Here is a 20,430-nt window from a genome sequence, read left to right as displayed (position 1 = left end):
GGCAGGTTCGCTATTGTTAAGAGGTCTGTCACTGAAGTGCGTCCGAAGCTGTTATAAATGAAATAAGCTGCTTTTCTTTGCACCATTTCTATCTTGTTAGTGCCAGTTTTAGTAAAAGGGTCACAAATTACATATGCATAGTCTAGCATCGGCAGAATTACAGTTTTATATGCGAGTAGGCATACAGTGGGAGTAGAAACTTTCAAAGCCCTCAAAAAATAAAGCTTGCGGTTAGCATTAGCTACTACATATTCAAGGTGCTTAGCCCAAGTGAGGTCGTTTGTGATCCAGAGTCTGAGATACTTATAATGTGTTACTTCAGAAATAATTATGTTATTAATACCATACGGAAACGTTAGTTTATGCTTATGTGAAATGGACATAAAAACAGTTTTCTCAAAACTAATTGACATTTGCCAGGCATTGCACCAGTCGACAATTTGTCGAAAAGCATCGTTCAGCAACTCCTGGTCAGTAATATTCTCTATTTCTGAGTATAATGCACAGTCATCAGCATAAAGCTTAACCATAACTGTAATACCGTGCGGCATATCATTAGTGAATAAAAGGAACAAGAGAGGCCCAAGGACCGAGCCCTGGGAAACACCAGAGTCTACCGGATGACGTTGAGAAGAATGATTATTAACAATAACAAATTCTTTTCTGCCATCAAGGTATGCTGTGAGCCAATTAATTATTCTGGTGTTTTTCAGTATCTTGCTCAATTTGGAAAGTAGTTTTTGTGAGAGACCCTGTCGAAAGCTTTTGAAAGGTTTATGAAAATAGCATCTATTTGTTTCCCATTGTTAAGTGCTTTCGCAAAGTCGTGCACTGTTAAAACTAATTGGGTAATTATAGAGTAGCGTTTTCTGAATCTGTGTTGATGCTTTGTTAATATATTATTGTTTTCCAAGAATTTTGAGATATGATTATGGATTATGTGTTCCAAAAGTTTACATACCATAGATGTTAACGAAATTGGACGGTAGTTTTGAGTGCAGTGCTTTTTTCCTGTTTTATGTAGTGGCTTCACTCTGGCTGTCCTCCAGTCACTCTGTACTTGTTCCTCGCACAATGACCTTGTGAACAGAACGTGCAAATACGTTGATGTCCATTCTGCATACGTTTTTAAAAATGTGTTTGGAATGTTGTCCGGGCCAGAAGATTTTTTGGTGTTCAGTTGTAAAAGCATGTTTTGTATACCTCGTTCGCTTATTTGAACATCGGGTATAGGCGGTACAGACATTTCGAAAGGTGGTATTACATCATTATCATTTGTATATACGGACTTGAAGTGTTTGTTAAACGCATTCACTATTTCTTCGCTTTCGTGAACTGCCTTACCATCAACATGAAATAAATCACATTCCTTGGAGGTCGGAGAAATAGAACGCCAAAATTTCTCTGGAGCCGTGGTTATGAAACTTGGTAGCGATTCACCATAGTAGCATTGTTTATCGGCACGCACTTGACTTTTGAGCTGAGAAGAAATGTCGTCGATCTTTTGTTTTACCGACTGCACGTTTTCGATTTTAATTTTTTTCTTTACACGTTTCAGTTTCCTTTGGAGCCGCAATGTCTCGCGGGAGATCCAGGGATTATTGCATTTTTTTTTAGTCGACAACGGAACAAAGCGATCAATGCACTCTTTAACAAATTTTTTAAACCTGCACCACAGCGACACTACGCCTTCCGTGCTACATGAAAAGTCGTCGAAGTTAAGCGAAAGTATATCAATAATTGATACATCATCGGCTCAAGAGAAGTTTCGGTAAGATGAACGTTCAGATTTCTTATCTAACACGGTGTCTTTAATGGTGAGTAGTACAGCCTCGTGATCCGATATGCCAGTTACTAGATCGCAATTCGTTTTGGCACTAATTGATCCGCTATCAAAAAAAGGTCAAGCATTGACTTGAATTCGTGTGTTTTGTTCCACAATTTGCAATAAGTCAAAGGCAAAAGCAATGTCCGGCATAGCTTCCCCTAGAGGGTCATGTTTTTTAAGTGAGAATATTTGCCATTCGACATTAGGCAAATGATATAATAATATAATACGATTACCGGGTTTTACATTCGCATACAAAAATTGCCTGAGCTCGTCAAATACGGCAATGGTAGCTATTAGTTATAGTGACGCTAAGGTTATGCAGGAAACCCATAGCTTTGCAAAAGTGAAAACTGGCTTGTGCCTATCGTGCAGAGAGTGTTTGTTCTGACTGATGAAAGAACCTCGTTCCTTTCTTTTTTGCATTCTTTAGGCTCTTGAAGCAGTAGTTGTTCGGCAGGGGAACATCTGTTAACCTCCTCATACTTACCGTGCTTGATCAGCTTTATTCTGTAGGCAAAGTGCCTTTGAACAAACTGGAGGCTTTACATGCTTTGCACAGTGCTATACAGCAATTTACAGTATTGTGCAGTAATCAATAAGGACATTCGCACAGGTGGTGTTTAAAAAGTAAGAGATCAGAGTGCTAGCCTAGCTTCTATGGAAGGTCGGTCTGAAATTGACTGCGCGCTGATGATGATGATGATCATCATCAGCCTGTTTTATCTCCACTGCATGACGAAGGCCCCTCCCTGCGATCTCCAATTATTCCTGTCCTGCGCCAACCGATTCCAACTAGCGCTCGCAAATTTCCTAATTTCATCGCTCCACCTAGTCTTCTGCCGTCCTCTACTGCGCTTCCCTTCTCCTGCTACCAATTCTGTAACCCTAATGATCCTATGGTTATCTAACCGTCGCATTACATGACCTGCCCAGCTCCATTTCTTTCTCTTGATGTCAATTAGAATATCGTTTATATCCGTTTGCTCTCTGATCCAAGCAGCTCTCTTTCTGTCTCTTAACGTTATGCCTAGCAATCTTCGTTCCTTTGCTCTGTGCACGGTCCTTAACTTGTTCTCAAGCTTCCTTGTCAGTCTCCAAGTCTCTGCCCCATATGCCAGCACTGGTAAAATGCACTGAATGTACACCTTCCTTTTCAGTGACAATGGCAAGCTTCCAGTCAGGAGCTGGCAATTTCTGCGATGTTTGCGACCCAACCCATTTTTATATTTCTGTGAATTTCTTTCTCATGATCACGGTTCCCTGTGATTAATTGACCTCGGTAAATGTATTCTTTCATACACTCTAGAGGCCGACTGGCGATCCTGAACTCTTGTTCCTTTGCCCAGATATTCATCATTATCTTTGTCTTCTGCATATTAATCTTCAACCCACTCTCACAATCTCTCTGTTAAGGTCCTCAATCATTTGTTGTAGCTCGTCTGCATTGTTGCTGAATAGAACAATGTCATCGGCAAGCCGAAGGTTGCTGAGGTATTCGCCGTCGATCCTTACTCCTAAGCCTTCCCAGTTTAACAGCTTAATACTTCTTCCAAGCACGCAGTGAATAGCATTGGAGAGATTGTGTCTCCTTGTCTGACCCCTTTCTTTATAGGTAGCTTCCTGCTTTTCTGGTGTAGAATTAAGGTAGCTGTAGAACCTCTGTAGATATTTTCCAATGTATTTGTAAAAATGGTGAGCGTTCTGTACTCCTTGATTACGTAATGCCACTATGACTGTTGGTGTCTCTAATGAATCAAATGCCTTTTCGTAATCTATGAAAGCCATATAGAGAGGTGTGGCGACACACTCCGCGCATATTTCTGCGCACCCTCCGTCGTCTTATCATCTGGCCCAGCATAACACAGCTGCACGCTGGACTGCATGGTCGATAAAACATAGCGCCACCGTAACGTCACCCGAGGTATGCGTCGCCGACGGTGGCTATAAAAACAGGCTGCCTGGCTGAGAAAGACCGCTTTCTACCTTCCGCTACTGGGACGAACGTAGCGTTGGTATGCCCCGTCCGCTGCCATCGTTAGTCGAATAAAGGACCGTTACGTTTTTTTTATGTTGGGATTCGTCCTTCGGCAGACATGACATCCCACAGAAGCTTACTGTACTCGCGGATTTCTCGATAACCTGATTAATGACATGGATATGATCCATTGTAGAGTATCCCTTCCTGAAGCCAGCCTCTTGGTTGACTAAAGTCCAGTGTCGCCCTTATTCTATTGGAGATTATTTTGGTAAATATTTTATATAATACTGGGAGTAAGCTAATGGGCCGATAATTTTTCAATTCTTTAACGTCTCCCTTTTTGTGCATTAGTATAATGTTTGCATTCTTCTAGTTTTCTGGGACCCATGCAGTCGAGAGACACTTCGTATAAAGAGCCGCCAGTTCACACTGCATGCTTTAGTGTGAGTGAAGACATCACGAGACGCAGAGTATTTGTCACAATATGCCGCACATACACTGTGAAAGCTCAAAGCAACCCACTGCAGAAAAGAAATAAAATTGGGCTTAATGTTAGTCAAACACAATCGAAACAATGCGTACTCCTGAGCCTTTGCTAATGTTTCAGGCATTGCTAAACTAGTGTAGACGGAGCAGAAAAATTAGACAATCTGACAGAAGCGCCCATGCCGTCATTGCTGCTGCCATTGAAAACTTATATAGCCGAGTCGACCAAAGGATACAGTCTGCTATGTTTGATTTGGGAAGTGCGAGGAACACTTGAGACTCATTTTGACAATACCTTGTGTCGAAGTTTAATTCTCTGAGGTTCCACAATCTGCTTAAAGTTGCGAAATCTGACCAATAGTTTAAGCGCACTCTTTATTTTATATTGTACATAGCATTATTCATGGAAGAGTTCCATCGGCAAAGTTTAGCTTCTAGGAGCTGCCACTCGAAATGATTTCCTTTGGCCTGGTAAAGTAAAAGTTAAAGCAGGCACAACACAGCAAAGAGTAGATACTTAACGCCGCCATGGTGTGTGCAGCGGACGCACTGGCCTGCATGCTGGACCGGAGACCTCTGACCAGTGAGGAAGACCTGTGGGACCGCATCGACGATCTGGAGGAGAAGCTGTTGCGTGCCCAGAAAAGGCTCGCTGTCGTGCGGGCGCAGAGACGGCGGGTCCTAGTTGAGAACCGGGCACTGAGGGTGCAGGTGCGGCGACTGCTTCGCCGCAAGACCTACCACCCGAGGCGCCTCCACACATCGGCCGGCTTTAGCAGCTGAGCTCATGGCAGGCAACAGAGACGGTGCTGAGTGAATGCCCAAGCCGGGACACATTGTGCACGCAGTGACAATTGTGAACAATGGTAGTTTGCCGTGTGCTTTGTACATAGAGAATATACACACTCGGACCGAGAAGTTCTGGTGGGGCAAACAAAATTGTTTTTTTTTCTGTAATAAACCTTGCCTCATGTTCATGCGTTCTCTGGCTTCAGTCTGTTGTTAGGCTGATAAAGTGTTTCAATCGAACCCACTTATGAATGCTCGGTAATTACAAGCTAGGGTGGTGCTGCCGTCAAATATCTATTACAGCAATGGCACTGCGTTTCAGATACAACAAACAATCGCAACGAGTACAGCCCACGGATCTGCCCACGCTGCCCCGGGCAGCGAAATACCGCCCCCAGTTCCTGCCACAATGCTGATGTACGGGAGGCTCGAGCCGTTCGACGGACATGGGTCCAACTGGGCAGTCTATGAGGAACAAGTCCACATATTCTTCCGGGAAAATGACACACCCGAGGCGAAACAGCGGAACATTTGCCTGGCCAGCTGTGGGACCCGCGTCTTCAATTTTCTGCTCGACCTCAAGCTGGCTACACTGCATGTTAAGACGCTCAGTGAATTGCTCACCACACTGTGCTCGCATTTCAGCTCGGCACCGTCCACACTGATGGAGCGGTTCCACTTCAACAACTGGAGCCACCAAGAAGGAGAAGAAGAAGGCACTCGCTGCGAGAGTTAACGAGTGCCTGTGCCTTCAGGGATCAGCGGGACTTGCTGCTCTGGGACCGTATTGAGTGCAGCGTAAACAATCCTGCCATGCAGACGCCTTCTGGAGCTTCCTGACCTCTCGCTGGATGACGCCGTGAAGGCAGCGCTGGCGGTGGAAGCTGCGGCCGAGGACGCCGGCGAGATTGCACGTGCGGCGAGCTCACTGTCGGCGGAAGCTGCAGTCAACAAGATGGTGACAAAGGGCAGTACCTGCAGTCGCTGTGCTGGTACCCACTCCCCCTCACAGTGCCAGTTCTCCCAAGCACAATGCTGCACGTGCAGGAAAACTGGGCACTTGGCACAGGTATGCTGAGGTGGGAGGACGAACAGCAGCAGCTGCCCGGATCAAGCCCAGGTTCTACATAAGCCCGCGGCCAGGGTAACCGTCGCAAGGGTACGCGGACCCAGCTGGACACAAGGGCCAGTATGCCAGTCATGGCCGGGAAATTGTTCAAGCGTACCTTCCCCAACGTGTCCGTCGAGGCTTTGGGTGTCATGCTGTGCAGCTACTCCGGGCAGCTCTTCCAGGTCCAGCATCAGGCCCAGGTCAGCATTTGCTTTGGCGACAGGGAGACAATCCTTCCCCTTTACTTAACCAAGGGGTCGTCGACGATGCAGCTGGGCCGAAACTGGATTCACACATGGGCATTCGTCTGCCGTCCTGCATGTGGGGAAAGGCGTCCCAAACCTCCTGACCGATTTCAAGTCCCTGTTCCAGCCAGGGGTGGCTGCATTCGCTGGCACGACGGTTGACATCTATGTACCTGAGGGAAACTGGCCTCATTTTTTCAAGGCTCGTTTTTTCAAGTTCGCCCACTGCCGTTCGCCCTGAAGGACGGGGTAACTCAGGAGCTGCAACGGTTACAGCGAGAGGGCATGCTGGTGCCTGTCAAGACATCTGAGTGGGCTGCTCCCATTATTCCAGTCCTCAAGCGAGACGGCAGTGTCAGGATCTGCAGGGATTTCAAGGTTACTATTAACCCTGTTGCTACTGTCGAGAAGTACCCACTGCCCCAGATTGAAGATCTCTGGTCAGCGTTAGTTTACCAAGTTCGACCTCAGAGACGCTTACCAGCAGCTAGTGCTCCAGGATGCCTCCCGAAAGTGTGTCTTGATATTGACAACTTTGGGGCTCTTCCAGTACATGCACTTACCGCTTGGCGTGGCCTCAGACCCAGCCATTTTTCAAAGGGAGACGGGCAACCTCTTCAGGGGCATGAGGCACATGGCTGTGTACTTGGACGACATCCTCGTTACCGGCACAGATGACGGAGACTACGTGCAGAACCTGCACAATGTCCTGGCACGACTGCAGGACGCCGGCCTCAAGCTCACGGCGCATTTTCCCGGCTTCCAGTGTTGAGTACCTGGGACATGTCATTTCCCTGCCCGGCCTGACCCTGGTCCCTCGCAGAGTTGATGCTGTGCTCAACGTGCCTAAACCCCACAACAAGGGAGAGCTTCAGAGATACCTCGGCCTCGTCAACTTCTACAGGTGTTTCCTGCCGAACGTGTCGGCGCATCTACAGCCTGCTTCAGCCGTGGGTCTGGAAGAAGGAGCAGCATATGACCTTCCAGCGCAGCAAGGAGCTAATCGCAAGGCTCCAGTGCTGGTACACTTCAGTCCGGCCAAACCTGTTGTCTTTACCGTAGATGTGTTGTTGTATGTTGTGGGAGCCGTTCTGGCGCACCGGTACAAATACGGCCAGGAACACCCTGTGTCATTTACTTCTCGTTGGCCTCATGCTGCAGAGCAACGTTACAGCCGGCTGGACAAGGAAGGAAAGCCTGGTCCTCATGTTCAGGGTCAAGCGCTTTCACCAGTATCTGTGGGGCCAGAAATTCAAGGCGGTCACGGACCACAAGCTGCTCTTGGGGCTGCTGGAGCCCGACAAGGTGCTTCCCGTGCAGGCATCACCTCGGCTGGCAGCCTACGGCTACCAGCTGGTCAACTGTTTGGGAAAGAACCTGGGACCTGCTGATGCCCTGAGCCACCTGCCGAAGTGTTCATGCTGGAGCACGTGCACCCAGAGGTACTCTAAAGACCTGCGGTGTCGCAGGTGGCCAGCTCTGACTCAGTCCTGTCCCAGGTGGTCAAGGCGGTGTCCCGAGAGGAGGAGTTGGTGCAGTGGGCCTACAGCCGCAAGGCTGCTGAGCTGAGCCTGCAGGAGGGCTGCCTACTGTGAGATTCCAGGGTGGTGACCCGACAAGGTCTGCGGTCCAGGGTCCTGCAGTTGCTGCATGTGGGTCATCCTGGTGTGGAAAAGACAAAGATGGTGGCCTGGTCCCAGGTTAGGTGGCCTGTACCAGGACATCACTCACACGATGCAGACCTGCCAAGTCTGCCAGGAGCCTGTGATGTGTAAAGTGTGCGAGTGCCGTGATCGGAGTGGGTCAGCCATGCCAAGGCGACGATGAGACGTTACAGCGGTGGCACGAGCTCGCTGAAGAAATAATTCGAACAGCAACAAGAGCTGAGCAGAGAGAAAAGAAGAAGGGGAGAAGTGGAACAACAAGCTTGCTTGGAGAAAAAGTTCGCCCTTGCTCCAGGCACAGAAGTGAAGTCATCGGGCGTCAGGCCCATGCTTTGTGCCTTCTATTGGACCAAGGCAACCTTCCAGGGGCGCGTCACCGCCTTCTCATGAACCGCGTTCTCATGATCGCATGCAGGAAGATGCCAAGCGACGTCGGGAAAATGAAGTCCATGCACCGGGAGCAGAGATGAAGCCATTTGACTTGGTGTCTGGCGTCGAGACCTCTACCGCGCCAAGGCCACCTGCCCTTGTTCTCGTTGTCGCAACCAAACTTACTCCTGCATCACTTGATTCCAGGTGTTTGCCTGAGAGTGACCGGGATTTTTCAGCAGTGCCTGTCTTGAGCACCGCTTCTATGCTCTGAAGGCTGCCTCCGTCGCCACCTCGAGTTCATCTTGCAACTCCACTGCAGACCATGAAACTGTAGGCCCTTTCTGAGTTTGACACTTTCTTTGGAGACTTAATTCTTCTGTGTGTGTGTGTGTGTGTGTGTGTGTGTTTGATTAGTCTGTAGTGTTTCTGTTCCTCTTTGTGCTCAATCTTTTTTAATGAATGGCTTGGAGTGTGATAACGAACGACTTCGTCACTTCATGCGCTGAGGCAATGCCTCAGCTAGGATAAATAAATTGAAAGAACCTCATCACAGAGCCTTGGTATGTCTCACGTCATGTCAAAATCACCCTTTGGCCGTTTCCACAGACGCAACCATTGCAGCGTTGCAACAGATGGCCACCCAGGGGTTGCCGGACATCATTGTATCCGACAATGGTCCCACTTTCGCCAACACAGAGTACCTGGCCTGGGTGACGAAGAATGGAATCTGCCGGATGATGGTTCCACTACCACCCTGCTTGAAAAGGTGCAGCCGAGCGGGTGGTGCAGACCATCAAGGACAAGCTCAAGAGGTGCCAGGCTGGGGATTTCTGAAGGCAGGTTGTCTGGGTACTGTTCCAGTACTAGACCACGTCCCACGATGACACTGGCCGAGCTCTCTGTGAGCTCCTGCTGGGCCAGATGGTCAAGACACCCTTGGATGTCTTGCATCCGGACCTGCGATCCACAGGACCCCTGAAGCAGCTGAGGCAGAAGCTGGCTGCTGACTGAGGGTGCCGTCCTGGGCCTTTGCTGGGGTCAGGAGCTCCGGTCTTCGCCAGGAACCTTCGTTCTGGACCATCCTGGTCAGCCGGACAGGTGGCATCTACTGCCAGCACCTCATGGCTGCTAGTCCGCATGCCGGACGGGACCACGTGACACCGGCACACCATCCATGTTAGGCCTCACCTTGGGACCCAGCTTGAAAATTCGCCGACACTTCATAAGTCCAGCCCACAGGGGGACCAATGGCAACACCAGTTGCCGCCAGTGAAGGACCGCCCACCTCGAAGGCAGTAAGCGTCGCCAGTTTTGCGGCACCCGTTGGGCCAGTGTCAAGACCGGCGCCACTCTTGAGGCCGGCCACTGTGGACCCTCTGGACGGAGCGAGGCTGGCTGAGGCAGCACCTGGTGTTCCCACACCTCGCATGTTGACACCGGTGCCCAGACGCAGTAGTCGATCGCGGAGGCCGCCGGACCATTACTTACCTGGATAACAGGAGCCGTTGATCCTACTGGAACGGTGGCAGTGCCTCGACCAGGCGTAGACCTGTTGTTCGTTCGTGTTCAACAAACAAAGTTGGGGTAAGGGGTGTAGCGAGCATGTGACGGCCCCCTTAGAATAATCTTCATTGGCCCTCCAGGCTTGGTGGGCAACATTGATCACGGCACCAAATAAACACCGACGAGCACAGCTGCTCGCAGTCAGTCATCGTTTGACGGAGGGTGCCTCGAGCACTCCCTCGTCCATGATCCTGGGCGGATCGTGACAGCGGCCACACAACTCGGTTAGAGCAAATGCAAAGACACCATAAACTCAACCACGCTGTCTGAAAATTCACACTTCCCACAGACGCGGCAATCAAACATTTTCCTAGCTTCATGACATACAACCTCTCCCTGTTCCCCCACTCTCCTCCTCATCATGAGAAAGAAACTGGGGATCCGAAAAGCAATAAAAAACAAAGCGGAAACTGCAGAAGGCAGGCCTGCCACGTGCCAACAGGCGTGTTCGTGCTGTGTAGTGGTACCCAGCCAGTCACATGGCATGCGTTGATTCTCCATTCAGTGTTGTTTGTTGCTACCGTGAGCAGGTAGCGCACCATTGATGTGTTACTCCTTTGTACAGTTATTACTTTCTCGGTGCATATGGTTTACGCTAGCCTCATTGCTGCATCTTTACAATTTTGAATAGAATCGGAGGCTCCAAAAAGGCTTCATCTCAAGATTCCGAGAGCTGCCAATCCACATTGTGTGATGGTGAACTGTGCGCCGTGTTCAACTTGCGGAAAGAATGGCTGTAGACGTAACAATGAAGAAAGCTGTTCTTAATGAGCATGCCAAAGGAATGAAGAACTGTGACTTGGTAAAGAAATGCAGCCTCTTAAAGTTGAATGAATGAATGAATGAATGAATAGTTGATGTTTAATGGCGCAAGGGCCAGGTGTGGCCAAAGAGCGCCATGCTAGCTCTTAATGTTGACCGTTTCGACAATAGCCAAAGACGATCGAGGACAAGATCTTAGGTGCAATTATTAACGCTGACTTGACAAGAAAGTGCCTTCGGAAAGCGACCTATACTGATGTTGAAGATGTGTTGCTTAAGTGGTTCATTGACACCTGGTCCCAAAACATTCCCTTCAGTGGACCGCTCATGCTTCCCAAGGCAAGAAGCTTTGCTTCCCTCTTGGACTTTCCCGATTTAAGCCCGGGCAATGCATAGCGGCACGGGTTTAAAGCTCGCCATGGAATAGTGTTCGAAAATCATTGCCAGCAAGGCTTCTCGCCTCAGTCAACATCGAGAAAGTTTATGCCTGGCTCTCCAAAAACGTTCCAATGATAGCAAACTGTGTATGCTCACTGGGATGCATACAATGCCGACGAAACTGCACTCTTCTACTGGATGCTGCCCTGAAAGACCTATGCCTTTGAACACTTGTGCTGGTGGAAAGCACACTAAACTTCACATTACCGTCCTATTGTGCACTAGCATGGATGCCAGTGAATGGTGGCTGCCATTTGCCATCGGGAAGTCTCGCAAGCTGCGGTGCTTCTGGAGTTACGTCCCAGTGCGCTACAGACACAACACCAAGGCCTGGATGACACACCAATTGTTGCCCCGAGTGGATAGTTGAATTCGACCTGGACATGACGAGGCAAAACAAAAAGGTCCTACTCGTGCTCGACAATTGTTTGGCGCACCACATGCAGCTTTACCTGACTGCGATGACCGTACTCTTTGTGCCCCCAAATGCGACATCCAAGATTCAACCACTGGACATGGGCATCATTCACATGCTCAAGATGTTCTGTTGACAGCATGTAATCCAGTGAATACCAATAGCACTTGATCGAGCAGGTGCCGACGTCCCACTTCAGATCTCTTTATTCATCAATGTGGAAATGCATAAGGCTGTGTGTATTGAGCTAACTGCGGAGGGCATTGCAAATTGCTTCCGTAAGGTGAGGTTCACAGGCCCAGGAACAACGGACAACATTGCAGAACTTCCTCACGATCTGACACAAGTGGAGCTGGGGCAGCGCGTCGTTGACGTGCAACTGCTGATGTTGCTTGGAATGAGTTCGTGGGTGCAGACGAGGACACCAAGATAGCAGAGTCGTGCAGTGACAAAGCTATTGAGTGTGAAGTGCAAGCACTACCTGAAAGCGAACACTAAAACAAAGTTGTCGAGGATGCAGACCTGCTCCCAGTTGTCATGAGTGCTTCAACAGCAGTTAGTGGCATCACGTCTCTGAAACAGTTTTTTGACAGAAAGGGCCTTGGAGAGAAACATAAGGCCACCCTGGAGAGGCTAAAAAGCGCCGTGATAGGGTGTGCTCTGAAAAAGCAGATGCACATAAGGGACCTTTTTAAGAAATAAATGCTGTTTATAATTGACTTTTCCTTTTTGTCAGTAATATCAAAAGCCCACTTACTACAAACTTCAAATATAACAAATGCAGAGTGACCGTCATGTTCGTTATAGGTGGGCTTGGCTATATAGCTGAATATTCTTTCCAAGCTGCTCGGCAGTATTAAATGTTTAATGCCTTGGACAGACATTCTTGCTGCTCTATACCGTATTTCTTCCTCTTCATTGCTCCGAAAAGCATTCAAAATTTACAAATACTTTCATCTGACACTCATATCAGAGCCCTGGATTCTTCATAGCACACATTATCTTTGCAACATTTCTCACTTTTGCACCACAGATGAGAACACTGATATATATTGTCGCATTATAGCGACGATGAAGAACTAGACAATGGCACAATTGCGAATTACAAAAACACACTCTATTGGTTGAACTTGTGCTCCACAGAATAAGTAGGACTCGAGCACAGCGATAGCAGCAAGCACAGTCACCAAAACTTGATCTCGGGCACGAGAATGTCGGCTATTTATCCATGACTCGTCATAGATTCCAGCGTATCACAGGTGCTTGCGCGCATTCCAGAATGCGCATCACTATTTACGTTGCACAAGCAATGTCAAAGTTCCCTTGCTATGGACTTTTTTTTGTGCCGTTTCCATGGGCGCCGCCATAGTTGCTCAGGTAACAGTGCCCGTCATTGAGCATCTTCTGATTCGTGTTTGCTCACGTGTTACAAGGCCACGGTGACCATAGGAATGGCTCAGACAGTTGCTATTTCAGTCACCATGGTGAGCACAGAGTGGGTAGGTGACTTTTGCCAAAGCTGCAGAGGCACTGCAGGTATACCTTTCATTTATCCATTCTGTCTGTGCTGCAATTTTAATGGTGTGCCAGCTTACTGGCTGAAAGCGACAAATTTAAGAGCCCGATGTTTGCTTTTACCCTTTACATCTGTCTTTACAGTGGCCTTACTAGAGCTGCTCGTCTAGTCTCGTGTCGTGTAGAAACTTCAATAGGGCTTGAGCTGTCTGCATTGAAGGTGCAGTGTCAGGCCATGGACCGAGAATAGCTTCCTCTGACAGTGGTTGGCTGCCAATCCTGGCTAGGGAATTATCCAACATCCTTCGTTCTAATGTATATAGTGGGCAATCGCACAATGTGTGTTCCAGCGTTTCAGGCGTCTGGCAGTGTTCGCAATCAGGGCTGTTCGACTGACCGAAGAGGTCTACGTAGCCGCGGATGAAAGCAACGCCCAGCCGAATCCTGCGTAGCAGTGACGCATTGCTCCACGTAACCTTCGGGGGCAAACAGAATTTGCCATCTGGGTTGATCATATGCTGTGGATGCTGTCAGGGTGGGTTCTGTATGCCTTTGTAAGGCCCTTGAGGAATGCCTTGATCATTGAGTTGGTGTCAGGTTGTGAGTAGGCAATGTGCTCCTCATCAGATGACGAGAATGGCAGTCTTGCCTCACTCATTGAGTTCATTTCCAATCACACCACAATGACTAAGCACCCATTAAAATGTGATAAAGTGGCCACCTCACAGAGCACTCTGATTAAGTTTGGCGATTTCGACCACGAGCAGGTAATATCGTTTCTTTAAGAAGCATTTTAACGCCTGGAATGCTGGTTTGGTATTGCAGAACACCATCCATTTATAAGGTTCCAAATTCTCATAAAACGAACAGCCTCCCGTATTGCCACCAGTTCTGCAGCCATAGATGGGAATTTGTGGTCCAAGTGAAATCGCCAGGTAATGCCAAGTTGCAGGATAACAAATGCAGCCACTGGGGCAGATGGGGTGACCGAACCATTGGTATTACTTGTACAGTCCCACTTTGTAATGTAAATAAATGAGACTGGGTGAGCTGTTTCAAACCAGTGGAAGAAACACGGAACTTATTTGTAATCGCAGGCATGTGAAGCCTCACTACTGGTCGCGGTATTGTCCAGGGAGGTGTTTCAGGGATTGAGTTAGTGTCGGGTCGTGAGTAAGCAATACGCTCTTCATCAGAGGATGAGAATGGTAATCTTGCCTCACTGTCTAATGTACATAAGCACTCACCACTTCCCTTATCATCATCATCCATCCCAGTAGTGTCACTCCGGTTCAGTCTTTCCCAGTGCCGAATAGCAGAGTAGAGCACACTGGTTCAGGTCGACCTCTCTGTATTTACTATCAATTCTCTCTCCCCCTAGTGTTTACAGTGGCAGACTTGAAGAGCCGTTATGGCTGTGCACCCGTTGCTGTTCTTAACTGTACGTGCAACAACCTCGTTTCATTATCTCGGGCATTATCTGCATGCATGCGCATGCAGATAATGCCCGTTTGCGACTTGCTCCAACCAGCATGGTTGGCTTTGACCACGTAAATTTTGTCGCAAGCACTGATCAAGTAACTTGGGAGTGGTTTTCTCATTACAACACAGATCAAAATGAATTTGCATACACGCGGACAGAAACGTTCTTGGCACAGAAAGAAAACTCGAGATGCCTGCCTATTCCACGTTTGACTTCGCTGTTATGGAAAGTGAAGTTGCTCGATTATGCCAGTTGTGCTTGCATGGGGAGCATGTAACACTGACTTGCATGCTTATCGAAGTTCGACATTCCCTGTTATTTGTGCCAGCAGTGGTGGTAACGCTGTGTTGTTGCTGCAGATTGTGTTAGCCTGACAGTCATTGCTGACAATTAGTAATGCAGCACTGGCAGTAGAGCTTGTGCTCGCTTTGCAGAAAGATGTGCATGACGAACGCTCATAAATGCGGGTACTCCTTTGTGCAGCTGAGGCAGGTGAATTTTCTGTCTTTTGTTTCTGCCAAGTGATGGGGCAAGCACCCAGTCAAGCTGCAGCTTAGCAGCTTTTTGTGCTTGTCCTAGCATTCTTCTGTTTGTACAAAAGAAATGCTGAAATAAATTGACTTGACTTGAAAGTTCGCACAGTCTCATCCCACGCATGCAAGTCTGTCGCAATTCTTGCAGTTCACAACAGAGCACTTTAAATCAATGGTACTAAGTGATTCCAGGTCTCTTGGGGGAACATTGCTGAAGCAGCGGGTGGTGGCCGATGCCGGCTTGCTCTCAAAAAGCATTCGGTGGCGGCAGGCCTGTAGCAGCTCCTGGTGCACAGACGGCTCGCTGTAAAAGGTCCAGAAATTGGCAAAAACATTCGAGAGATTTCCAAAACATGAAGGCGCATCTTGTGCCTAGTGATAACTTTGCCGCAGTTTTTAGCCGGGGAAAATGGGGGGTCATGGGAAAAAAAGACAAGCTCGCGTGTCAATGTTATCTAAAGGAACAATATGGCAAGGAAAGTCTATGGAGCAGCGTTAACTTATAGGCTGCGACAAAAAAAAAGGTGATTGTAGTAAGAAACGTTTATCATTGAATGATCATATTATGTAGGTTACACAAAATGGTTGAAACGGGAAGTGATGTGTATCATTTCTTGCTCAAGAAATCTAGATGTCAGGCGCATCGGTGTTGAATCTCGCATAAACGTTTATAGCTGCCCAGAATATTGTGCTGATCACGAGGCACTTGTTTCTTTAGAGCACCACTCAGTTGCCAGCTGCTGTAGAGTTTCGCAGTGAACATTATGGCACAATGAATTCCTGTCATTTTTAAGTTTCTTAAAGCTGAATGCCTACAGCATTTTCAACGGTTGTACAGGCTAGCAGAGCGCAGACAATCGAGTTGTAATGCATGACCCAGTAGTAATGCAAGGGAATTGACGCAACACCAAGAAGTCACCACAAAAAACACAGGACTGGTACTGACTGCAGATATAGAAGCCAGGCCTGAATCAAGGCCTGGCCCGAGCGCACCATCATTGCATAACGCATTCGTACCTCACGGGGGCTCAATAATGTTTGAAAAGTGACCAGCATAATACAGATGGCACATAACTTGCACTCTTGCGAACTGCCTAGATCGGTCGGGTTAGGAACTTCTTTGGGAATCGCTGGAAGTGCACTGTAGCAGAGATTGGTGTGAGCAATTTTAGGTTCTGCACGCATGCTAACAATCTTTGCTTCAACAACTTTACTCTGAGGCCGCGCTTCCAACAGACCGGAAGATGCCACGGCACGGGCTCTAGCCTGGAAGGTCATGTTTCAGGCATTTATTGATTGATTGAAAACATCTTTATTTGTAGGATATTCGTAGAACTCGTGGGTGGGCCGCCTATTCCGGTAGCCCACTGGTTACTACTGCTGCGCTGGCCCTCCCCACCAGCCAGTGCTGACGGTCAGGATCATCGCTGAGCAGAATAGCCTCCCACTGCTCTTTTGAGGGATTTGGAATGGGGTCAACTATGGGATTAAATTGGCAAGCCCACACCATGTGGTAGAGGTTAGCTACCTCTCCACAGTGTGGGCATTGCGGGGAGTACAGTGTAGGGTACCACTGGTGTAACTTAGCTGGCGTTGGGTATGTATTAGTTTGGAGTCTCCTAAGAGTGTTCTCTTCCAACTTATCGAGGGATTTATGTGGTGTTGGGTACTCCTTCCTGGCTGTTCTGTATGGTGCGAGATGGTCAGCATACACTGCTAAAGCAGTTAGGTCCCAGCACTCTTCACGGTCATCAGGGGGAGACGCCCGGTATAGAAGAGCTCGGGCATGCCTGTGAGCGGCTTCGTTTCCTCCTGGTAGTTCCAGGTGACCGGGAAACCAGATGACTGAGGCTTGGCTGGGTGGATGCTTAGTCAGCAATGACAACCCTGACCTGTGAATTAATCCATTATTGAAGTTGCGACAGGCGTTCTGGGAGTCAGTGAGCACATCGGCGTTGGGGTTAGATGCTATAGCTAATGCAATAGCTGCTTCCTCTGCATGAGTGGGGTTGGATGTTTTCATCGAGGCGCAATTCACCATCAATCCTGAAGGCGTTGAGACCACAATAGTCATCACTCCATTCTTTGGCCCTGCGGCGTCCACATAGAAGGTGTTAGGTCGCTCGTCCCATTTCTTCTGCAGGGCTTCCCCTCTTGCTTTTCTCCTTTCGATGTTATATGCGGGATGCATGTTCCGCGGAATGGGGTACACGTTGATGCATCTCCTCACATCACGTGGTACCTCTTCCCTTTGGTCTATCGTATAGGGCAGATTAATATGGATCTTTTCGAGGAGATCTCTACCTGGTTTTGTGAGTGCGAGCCTATTGAGTTGTGAGAGGTATTGTGCTTCCCACATCTCTTTGAGGGTATTATGTACTCCTAGAGCCATGAGCTTTGCCGTTGGCGTGGAGTTTGGTAGCCCCAGTGCCGTCTTGTAGGCCTTCCGGATCAGTGCCTCCAACTTTTCAATTTCCGACTTGGAGAGGTTAAGGAATGCCGTCCCGTACAGTATCCGAGAAATCACGAAAGCCTGCACCAAGCGGATGGCCACCCAAGTCACAGACAAGGGCCATCCTGGCACTTGATTTGAAAGGAGCGTTTGACAACGTTCTGCATAAAAATATTCTTCAAAGCCTCGCCGACACCAACTGTGGCGCCAGAACCTACAACTATGTCAAAAACTTCTTATCAGCAAGGCAAGCCACTATAAACTTCGGTGGAATAAAATCAGATCCCATCACTCTAGGCCCTAGAGGAACTCCGCAAGGGGCGGTACTGTCACCCCTTTTGTTCAATTTGGCTTTGAAAGATCTACCAGGCCTTCTCTCTGAAATCCCGGGTATCAAACACACATTGTATGCGGATGATATAACTGTCTGGTGCAACTCTGGGAGTGACGCCGAGATCGAGGAGCGTCTTCAAGCAGCAGCGGACACGGTGGACCAGTACGCCAGGGAAAGAGGCCTCCAGTGTGCGCCGGAAAAGTCCGAGTTGCTCATCCTGAAGAACCCGAGGACACCCCTGGCACAGAACATCATGGTGTATATAGACAACCACTCAGTACCGAAACCCACGGAGATCAAGATCCTAGGGCTGTATATCCCGCAGGGGCGACAGAATACCAGCACTATGAAGAAGCTTACAACATCCACCGAGCAAATCCTCCGGATGTTTCAGGTAGTACCCTTCCTGTCAGATCAAGAAAGAGGGGGAGAGGCTGGGTGCACATATTCATTCCACATCCGATGTCAAGAATTGTGCTACCTTTATTAATTGTGGAGTTACAGCTGTAAATATTATCCTTTGTGTTTGAAGTTTGGTAAAGCATGATGGTATAAAAAATTGCTCCCAACATTTGTCATATCCAGGGTGTCTACCAACCGGGAAAACCGAGGATTCTCAGGGAATTTATGCTTCTATCAGGGAAAATTAGCTGTAAGTGTATTGAAAAGGAACGAAAGTCGTGTTAATGCTGGCTCCAGTAACGGAGGAATCGCAACGAATCGTCATTGACGCCGTGTCATCGGCACGCGGTATTGCCAGAGCAGTTGACGACCGATCTTCAGGATGGTCGATTTTTCGTACATGCCTGATAATTCGCACGGCTTTGCGGCACCACCACGTACTCCATATAGTCAATGCATATTGCCCTGACTCCAGGTCTGAAATGACAATCAAAGAGGGGGCGACCAGCGCGTGCGGCGCTGCGCCAGCGCCGCTGATTTACTTTTGCTTGTGTGGCTTTCTTTAGTTTTCCAAACCGCCGACGCGAACAGTTGCGCTAGTGCTCACCCCCACCTATATTCTCACCCCCACCTATTAATTCTTTCAGCTAGCTCTTCGGATTCTTACATGGAGTAGGGAGTGATAATTCTTTATTTTTGTTTGGGATAGCGGTCGAGGTCGTCTTTGCGTGAGTGATTTGGCGAACTTGCTCGTTGGGCCTAGGGACGTCGGCCTACGGATGAAATCGAAGAACGTGAAGGCCGCGGGGAACGGGGAGAAAGTGCAGTGCGACGAGTACCTGCAATGGTGCTTCCTCGACGAGACAAAATTCCAGAATTTAGCAGGCGCGGAGCGGTCTAGCTTCACGTGCAGGTCGTGCGAGGGCGTCAGGGAAGCCGTCCAAAAACTGGAAGGGAATTGGGCGGCTAAGTTCGAAGAGCTTAAGGGAGGAGCAAACCTGAGGGAGGAGCAGGAGAAGCGGGTAGCACTGCAGGCGAAAGTTGAAAATTTCACCAAGGTGGAGGCGGCCCACGCCGCGCAGTTAGTAAGGACTGTGGCCGAGCTTGAGAAAGAGAAAGAAAGGAGCGCCGAACTGAAAAAGCGGCTCGACGCGCTTGAGAGGCGGGGCTGGCAGCGGAGAACGTCGGTTCAGGACACCAAAGCGGTGGCAAAGACTCAGAAAGTAGGGTGGACCCTACAGGCGAAGTGGGAGGCAGGGAGCCAAAGCAAGCGGTCGCCAGCTCGCCGCCGGTGAATCGGTGTAGCTATAGTGAAGCAGCGCAACACGCCCCGAGTGAGGCGACGCTGCAGCCACAGGAAGCAGGAAAGAGCGGCACCTACCTTGAGGGCGCCACGCGGAAAAAGCAGGAGCCCAGGGGACAATGCCCTTTGTCGAGTCCGAATCACGCGGAAAAGGACACAGGGAAGCAGGGAGAGGTAGGAGAGAGTGAAAGGGTGATTATCGCTGGCGACTCAAACATGGCTGGGTGCTCAAAAGCAGTTGGGGAGAGGGTGAAAGGCGACAAAAGAGTGGCGGTAGGGACATTTCCAGGGCGGACACTGAGTTCTGTCATGGAGCGAGCAAAAGAAAAGCTCACGGAAAATGTCCATGTGCGCAACCTTGTAGTAGCAGGTGGGCTAAATGACGCCCTAAACAGGAAAGGGCCAGGACTAGCCCAGCGCTTGGCGAAGGGGGTGGACGACTTGCGCGAGCTATCCCCTCAAGTGTAGATCGTGGTGTGCACGGTGCCGGAGGTGCCTGTGCGTGACAGTCACGTACAAAGAGCCGTAATGGCTGCCAATGAGGCAATATGGAAAATGAGCCGAGAGAAGGGCTTCGAGGTTGTCGAAGTAAACAGGGAAGTGAGAAGTTGTGGTGGTTTTAAACGAGATGGGATCCACTTCAATTACAGGCTAGCACGAGAAGGGGGCTGGCGACTTGGGGGTCGCGCTGTTGCTTTTTTAGGAGGCCCGCGGGCGCTCAGGAGGTCAGAGTAGGTAGTAATGAAGGTCCCCT

At 49.0% G+C, this 20,430-nt stretch overlaps 1 protein-coding gene across 6 annotated transcripts in view; it reads left to right on the top strand.

Annotated features, from left to right (window-relative positions):
* LOC142567709 (uncharacterized) overlaps window positions 1–5,270 on the top strand; it is a 210,774-nt gene extending 205,504 nt beyond the window's left edge. For 5 of the 6 annotated variants that reach the window (XM_075677883.1, XM_075677879.1, XM_075677884.1 and 2 more), the window contains one exon: window positions 4,837–5,270. In XM_075677883.1, coding sequence (XP_075533998.1) covers window positions 4,837–5,078 — 242 coding nt within the window. In that variant the 3' untranslated portion in view covers window positions 5,079–5,270. The other variant, XM_075677880.1, reaches the window with a different exon arrangement.
* The last annotated feature ends 15,160 nt before the right edge of the window (window positions 5,271–20,430 follow it).

This window comes from Dermacentor variabilis, unplaced genomic scaffold, assembly GCF_050947875.1.
Source record: "Dermacentor variabilis isolate Ectoservices unplaced genomic scaffold, ASM5094787v1 scaffold_14, whole genome shotgun sequence".
Classification (NCBI taxonomy): domain Eukaryota; kingdom Metazoa; phylum Arthropoda; class Arachnida; order Ixodida; family Ixodidae; genus Dermacentor; species Dermacentor variabilis.
This window is presented reverse-complemented; position numbering and strand designations above follow the sequence as displayed.